The 7,500-nt window shown below is 41.7% G+C and overlaps 1 protein-coding gene across 1 annotated transcript in view; it reads left to right on the top strand.

Moving 5' to 3' along the window:
* The window catches only part of LOC310777484 (solute carrier family 12 member 9), a 121,428-nt gene that overhangs the window by 75,721 nt on the left and 38,207 nt on the right, over positions 1–7,500 (top strand). The window contains exon 9 of the mRNA XM_083637822.1: positions 3,529–3,653. Within this exon, the coding sequence (XP_083493948.1) occupies positions 3,529–3,653 (125 nt within the window). The remainder of the gene's footprint in view (positions 1–3,528; positions 3,654–7,500) is intronic.

Genomic DNA, 7,500 nt, shown 5'->3' with positions numbered 1-7,500 from the left:
AAACATCTTAACCTCAGTAAGACCTGGACCCTGTACTACGAAGCTAGTTTAACAGATCCGCGATAAGTCCCTTTGATCTGGTTTGACTGAACAGGATCAAAGCTATCTAGTTTAAGGATACTACGACGCTGGTTTTGTAGTTGATAACTGAAGCTGGGATCTGCCTGTGCACGCGCACGTTTTTCGCTCGTGCACAGGCGCGCGTCCACGCGAAAGAGGTGCGCTAGCCAATCACATTATGAACAGCTGAGTTGATCCACGCCCACACCCATTTCCACACCCATTTCCTCATTCAGCGCAGCCACAGTGTGATCAGAGATTTTGCGGATATTTAATGTATCCGTGATTTAATGTCAGAATGAAAATCCGCGTTGGATAGTCTGCTGAAGGGCTGTCTAAAGCAGCAGCTTGTATTCACATCAGTCATTTGATTTACTTTGATCAGCGATTTCTGTCTGATACAGCTGCATTGATACAGGCAGCAGCAACAAATGTAAAAGTGTAATCTCAGTCTATACATTTCCACAATCTGTAAGCCTATTTAGACCATAGATTTAGAAACGCATGCTCAATGAATAATGATCTCTATCACTCATGTGTGTGGTTGCACTGATCGAATAATTCATATATAAAATAGCCTAGTATAAAGCCTAATAGCCTACTATAAAAGAGAAAACTGCTGAACTGAATTGAGACGATGCGGGCATAGTTATCATTGATAAAAACTAGCCTATTTTTGCTCATATATTGGCATACAGCCTACAGGACACAGTTCCAGCTGAAAGATGCAAGAATGCAAGAATGATGAAAGATGCAAGAATAGCCTGCATATTTAGTATTGGGGCTATCCCATATTTAAACTAATATCTATATTATATGTATAGGCTTTTCTGGCATGTAGGAGAATATCACCCTCACTCCATTTGAGGGTCCGTTCATGATATGCGCCGCGGTGATTAATAGTGATCATATTTCTCCACGCATCGTTGAGCTGTTAAGACATAAAGTGGTAAGTAGGCTTAATTTAATTATGTAGCCTACAGAGCCACGAATGTTTTGCTTGTTCTATTCTCAGTTGACTGCAATCTATTTTTCATATGGCGATCTTATGAATGGTGAGTGACTCCAGAGAGCCGATATTATATGGGTCTCTCATGGATTTTGATCTTATCCTCTGAAGCTAACCTGGTCGCGACCAGGTTAGCTTTGCAGCGTCAGTTGCCATGGTGATTGAAAGTTAACTTGCTTTGTAGTACGGCTAAACCAGGTTTAAACTCAAACTTACTCGGATAAGGCATTAAACTAGCTTCGTAGTACAGGCTACTGAACTGGAGTATGGCTAAGAGCCGGGTTACAGTAGCTCGTTCATGTAAACATCTTAACCTCAGTAAGACCTGAACTGGAGTATGGCTAAGAGCCGGGTTACAGTAGCTCGTTCATGTAAACAGCTTAACCTCAGTAAGACCTGAACTGGAGTATGGCTAAGAGCCGGGTTACAGTAGCTCGTTCATGTAAACAGCTTAACCTCAGTAAGACCTGAACTGGAGTATGGCTAAGAGCCGGGTTACAGTAGCTCGTTCATGTAAACATCTTAACCTCAGTAAGACCTGAACTGGAGTATGGCTAAGAGCCGGGTTACAGTAGCTCGTTCATGTAAACAGCTTAACCTCAGTAAGACCTGAACTGGAGTATGGCTAAGAGCCGGGTTACAGTAGCTTAACCTCAGTAATACCTGAACTGGAGTATGGCTAAGAGCCGGGTTACAGTAGCTCGTTCATGTAAACATCTTAACCTCAGTAAGACCTGAACTGGATTATGGCTAAGAGCCGGGTTACAGTAGCTCGTTCATGTAAACAGCTTAACCTCAGTAAGACCTGAACTGGAGTATGGCTAAGAGCCGGGTTACAGTAGCTCGTTCATGTAAACATCTTAACCTCAGTAAGACCTGAACTGGAGTATGGCTAAGAGCCGGGTTACAGTAGCTTAACCTCAGTAAGACCTGAACTGGAGTATGGCTAGGAGCCGGGTTACAGTAGCTTAACCTCAGTAAGACCTGAACTGGAGTATGGCTAAGAGCCGGGTTACAGTAGCTTAACCTCAGTAAGACCTGAACTGGAGTATGGCTAAGAGCCGGGTTAGCTCGTAGATGGAAACACTGCAGCCAAGGTGTGCTGCTGGATGATGCTCCTAAAGGTCAGGTGCCTCTTGGTCAGCTTTTCCTGGATAAAGGATAAGGGGGTTTCTGTCCGTCTGCGTTCATTTCTCTGTTCACTTCCATTCATTCTCAACACAGCTGTCCGTCTGTCCGTGGAGCACTGATGAAGCGTACGTATCCAGCACATTTGCACAAGTTTTGATGGACAGAAAAGTTCAAGAGGGCTGAACTTTTTCTGGATAGACCTATCTGATGGACAGAGGGACGGTCACCCTCCGTTTAAATGGTCAAATGGTAAATTAGCCAGTCAGAAATCGAGGAGGTGTTCTCGGAACGGAAATGGAGGGTGGAAGTCGCCGCCATGACAGTTGCCCGCATCAATAAAAAAATTATTTTAGAGCCACAATATTGTTCTAAATATCAACAACTAGCCAACAGATATCAAAGCTGGTGGTGGGCTTTATGGAAAGAGCGTGACTCGAACTGGTTGACCGTTATATCAAACGGGTCATTCAGTGGTGTTTTATTGCTACATAAGTAATGTAGCGCAAAGAGCTAACAGCTAGCTAACGCCAGCTTTCTTCTTCTCTCGGTTTATAGACGGTTCGCTGACACCTTCAAGGTGCTTACCGTCACCTGCTGTACAAGTAGGTTACTTGTACATGCAACGGACATACAGTACATCTATTCGTTTTATAATTCTGTCCATTTTTTGACGGATCAGTGTGACCATGGCCTAAGACGTTTAAGGAAAAATGTCCTGTTGTCTGCAACTTTGAGATGATGTGTTGCCCTGGATCTTAACTAGGGATGTCAATTTTCGGTTAATTTCACTTTCGATTAACCGACGCTAATAATCGATTAACCTATCGGTTAATTCATAATTTTTTAATATAAAAAAAAAAAAAAAAAAATGTTGGTCTATTTACCGTACTCAATGAGCTCATGCCCAAACAAGGCGTGTCTATTTAGATGCTGAAATGTTAATGCTTTTTGTGTTAGAAATTCTAACACAAAAAGAATTTGTGTTGAAATGTTGATGCTTTTTGTTAATGCTTGTTAATGCTTTTTGTGTTAGAAATTCTAACACAAAAAGCATTAACATTTCAGCATCTAAATAGACACGCCTTGTTTGGGCATGAGCTCATTGAGTAAATAGACAATTTTTTTTTTTTTTTTTTTTTTTATATTAACTGATAGACCGACAGCAATAACCGAACAACGACGTTAGCGACGGTTAATCGATTAACGGTTAACCGTTGACATCCCTAATCTTAACCCTCTCTCTTTCTCCCCCTCTTTCTCCCCCTCTTCTCTCTCTCTCTCTCTCTCTCTCTCTGTCCACCCTCCCCCCCTCTCTCTTCTCTTTCTAGCTGGTGTTGTTTTCGGGGAAGCTCAACACCATTGCCAGTATTGTGACTATATTCTTCCTGTTGGTCTATGCTGCTGTGGACTTGGCCTGCCTCGCCCTGGAGTGGGCCTCTGCACCTAATTTCAGGTAACACACACACACACACACACACACACACACACATACACACACACACATACACACACACACACACACACACACACACACACACACACACACACACACACACACACACAGACAAGGCCAGACTGAAACAAATAATGAAATGAAATGTGAGTTCACCGTCGTGACCGGCTGGTTTACCAGGCTAATAAAACACCACAGAAGAAGATGAAGGGGGTTTTACAGAATGTAGGGAAACAGTCGATGGATAAATCCAGAAGGAGGCAATAATGCAACATAAAGGATGCCAACTGCCATAAAACACCACAGAAGAAGAAGACATAGAGAGCCAAAGTCACGCCCACTTCCGGTTTAGGCATACGCACCAAGAGATTTCATCTGCCATTTTATTTTCCATAGAGCAGGGGCTCCAATGCCGCGGCCTACTTTGAAATCTGAAAATCTTCCAGGGCCAACCCTTTAATCACAACTCAACACATGAGACTAAGATGATGTATTTCCCTATTATGTTTTTATATATATTTTTATTTCATTAACAGAGCATGTGAACTGGGGCATAAGGGAAATTAATAATCCATTACATTACATTACATTACGTCATTTGGCAGACGCTTTTATCCAAAGCGACTTACAATAACACATTTTTGTCAGCAATAGAGCAATCAACTATGCAGCACAGTCTATGACAACTACAACTTCTGAAGTGGTTGCGACCACGTAGTGAAATCTTAAACTGTAGTTTTTAGCACATTTAGCCCTATTTGATTTGATTAAAAAAATACATTAAAAATCGATAAAAATTCCACATGATCAAATCAATACCTTAACGATCAATTATCGATTTTCGATTATTGATGAACATCCCTAGATTCATGTATATTTAGGATCACGAGAGAACATTGAACTCGGACAAAAACAAGTGTGTGTCCGTGTGTGTGTGTGTGTTTACTTTGTGGATGCAGGCTGGACTCGACTACATACAGTATCTTTATTCACGGTGTTAGTGTGTGTGTGTGTGTGTGTGTGTGTGTGTGTGTGTGTGTGTGTGTGTGTTAGTCTGTGGATTGTGCTGTTTGTATTCCTAGGCCACTTGCAATGAGTCTGCAGTGTCATGTTTCACTCCCCCCCCTCCCCTAAAGACAGCTTCCCTGATTAAACTCTTAGACGGACTCTGCAGCACATTTTGAACAAGATAAGCTACTTTCTAGCTGTCGCGCAGAGACAAATACCATACTGTATTGCAGGTTACACAGCAGCTTCACACGACGATGATTATTTTTACCTTGCTAGATGTGTCATGGCATTTTGATTTGTTACGGGAGGGAGAAACGGTTTAAACACCATGTATCACTTTATTGTTATGACAGATTGCTTCCAGCGCGTTCCACTTCGTTGTTATGAATTCTTCTGCAGTGTGGCTTGAATATGAGTCGCTAGACGTGTCAGATCATTTCAGATTAATTCCTACATCAAGGAACACAACAGTTGAAGGAAGCTCAAATCAGGATGCAAACAAACAGGAAAAGAGCAACACACCTGTATGGACAAGAGAGATGCTGGGAGGTCCCTCTGAACTCTCTGAGGGCCCGTTGTGATGCTGCTCCTGTGTGAACAGGGATTTACTCACCTGTTAAGCTGTCATAGGAACTGCTCAGTACAGGTCCAGTGCAACATCCTTGTTTATAAATGTGTATATATATATATATATATATATATATATATATATATATATATATATATATATATATATATATATATATTAGAGCTGTCAATCGATTAAAATATTTAATCGCGATTAATCGCATGATTTCCATAGTTAACTCACGATTAATCGCAAATTAATCAATTTTTTTTAATCTGTTCTAAATCTACCTTAAACTGAGGTAGGCTACTTTAAACCTGAGAGCTTTGTGCAAAGATGCACTGTTGTATTAATATGGGTAGCTATCATTCGTATGGGTAAGTATTTGGCCATTGGTAATATTGTTATTATTGCTACTAGTTACTGGGAATACACATCTCTCAGGCTGCACTGTGTGAAGTTAATTGGTGCGATCCTCTACATCTCTCCAGCCACAGACAGGAGAAGCATGCTCTCTCCCCCCTCTCTCTTTCTCTCTCGGTATCTCTCTCTCTCGCGTTCCCGTTCTCTGTCGGTCCCTCTCTCACTGCCTGTCTGTCTGTCTGTCTCGCTCGCTTTCTCTCCCTCTCTGTCCCCCTCTCTGTCTCCTCCCCCCCCCCCCCCCCCCTCATTCTCCGTCTGTCTGTCTCTCACTCTCTCTGCCACGGTGAGACGAGACAGACGGGGAGAGCTGACACGCTCCCTCTCTCTCTCTCTCACCCAAAATGCAGGACATCTTTCACAATTTGAAGCTGAACTTGCCAATATACCCATTTTCTTCCTCCTTTTCTGCTCACGGAGCTTTGTTTCTGCTTGATATCAACGTTACTGCTTCCTGATTTCCAAAACTACGGCGCGGACCAAGGCTCAAACATCACAGAACGTGCATGCGTTAATCGCGCGTTAAAAAAATGAGTGGCGTTAATAGGAACGATAGTTAACGCGCGATTAACGCGTTAACGCTGACAGCCCTAATATATATATATATATATATATATATATATATATACAGTGTGTATATATATATATATATATATATATATATATATATATATATATACAGTGTATATATATATATATATATATATATATATATATATATATATATACAGTATATATATATATACATTTATAAACAAGGATGTATATATATATATTTGAATGTAAAAGTACTACACTACCCACAATTCTACAGCGTAATATCGATGTCTTAGATGTGATTGATATTGATGTGGATGTGACGGTGCGGTGCGTAAGTCTTTAAAGGAGGACTTACCCCCTAGATATGTATTAGAACAGTGATTTGAAAATACCTATGGAAAAAACCAAGAAATGACATATGCTCTTGTCTATACTGGACTCTTTGGCTGTGTTGAAGTCAAGATTCTTTTTCGGAAATCGACGCCATTACAGTTTGCCTAGTGCCTCAAAAATAATTTATTTGAGAGGGGCAATATCTTTATAAATATCAACAATTAGCCAACGCTGGTGGCCTGTTTGGAAACAGCTTTGCTCAAAATGGTTTTAAGTTATATCAATTTGGTAATTCAGTGGCGAACTAGAAATTTAATTATTTTTCTGCATGTATCTCTATGGAAACTACGTTACGAGAGCAAAGTGACGTGGGCTCGTTACAGCAGCACACCGCACAATACGACAAACCCCCCGTTCTGGGGTAACACAATGCGAGATTTCTCTACGTCATTCCCTCGTCCAAGTTGCCATATAGTCCCTTTTTCATTTTAGTTTGGGGGCTTTTCGTGATTCTTGTTAAAAGTTGTGCAAAAGTTTCCTCTCAGCACAGTGCAGGCTGCCTGCGCCTCCTCCCTCCTGCCAGACCCCGGCTGGCGAAACAGCCTGCTGCATGCATGGGGCATTCTGTAACCTCACGGAGCAACAAACAAACACAGACAGAAATAGCTGTTGTGCGATTTTTCTGCTCAATACAGTATGATATTGGGTACAGGATTGAGGGAATCCCGCATCTGTTTGCGAAGGTGCGACTGGACAGGACGCTTTTCACAGACGGGCACAGGGCTACTCAGGGCACAGCTGCAGATTTCTCCTCCTCCTCCTCCGCGCATTCAGTCTGTCCAAAATCAATACCGATATAATCTCAGTAGGAGGGATGCAGGGAAATATATGATAGCCGATGTGTTTAGAGAAGCTTTGTCACGTTGTCACGTCGTAGTATAGCGTTATATTTTACATGTGCGCTAAACTGCGACC

The sequence above is a fragment of the Poromitra crassiceps genome (genome assembly GCF_964638095.1).
Source record: "Poromitra crassiceps genome assembly, chromosome: 5".
Taxonomy (NCBI): Eukaryota; Metazoa; Chordata; class Actinopteri; order Beryciformes; family Melamphaidae; genus Poromitra; species Poromitra crassiceps.
This window is presented reverse-complemented; position numbering and strand designations above follow the sequence as displayed.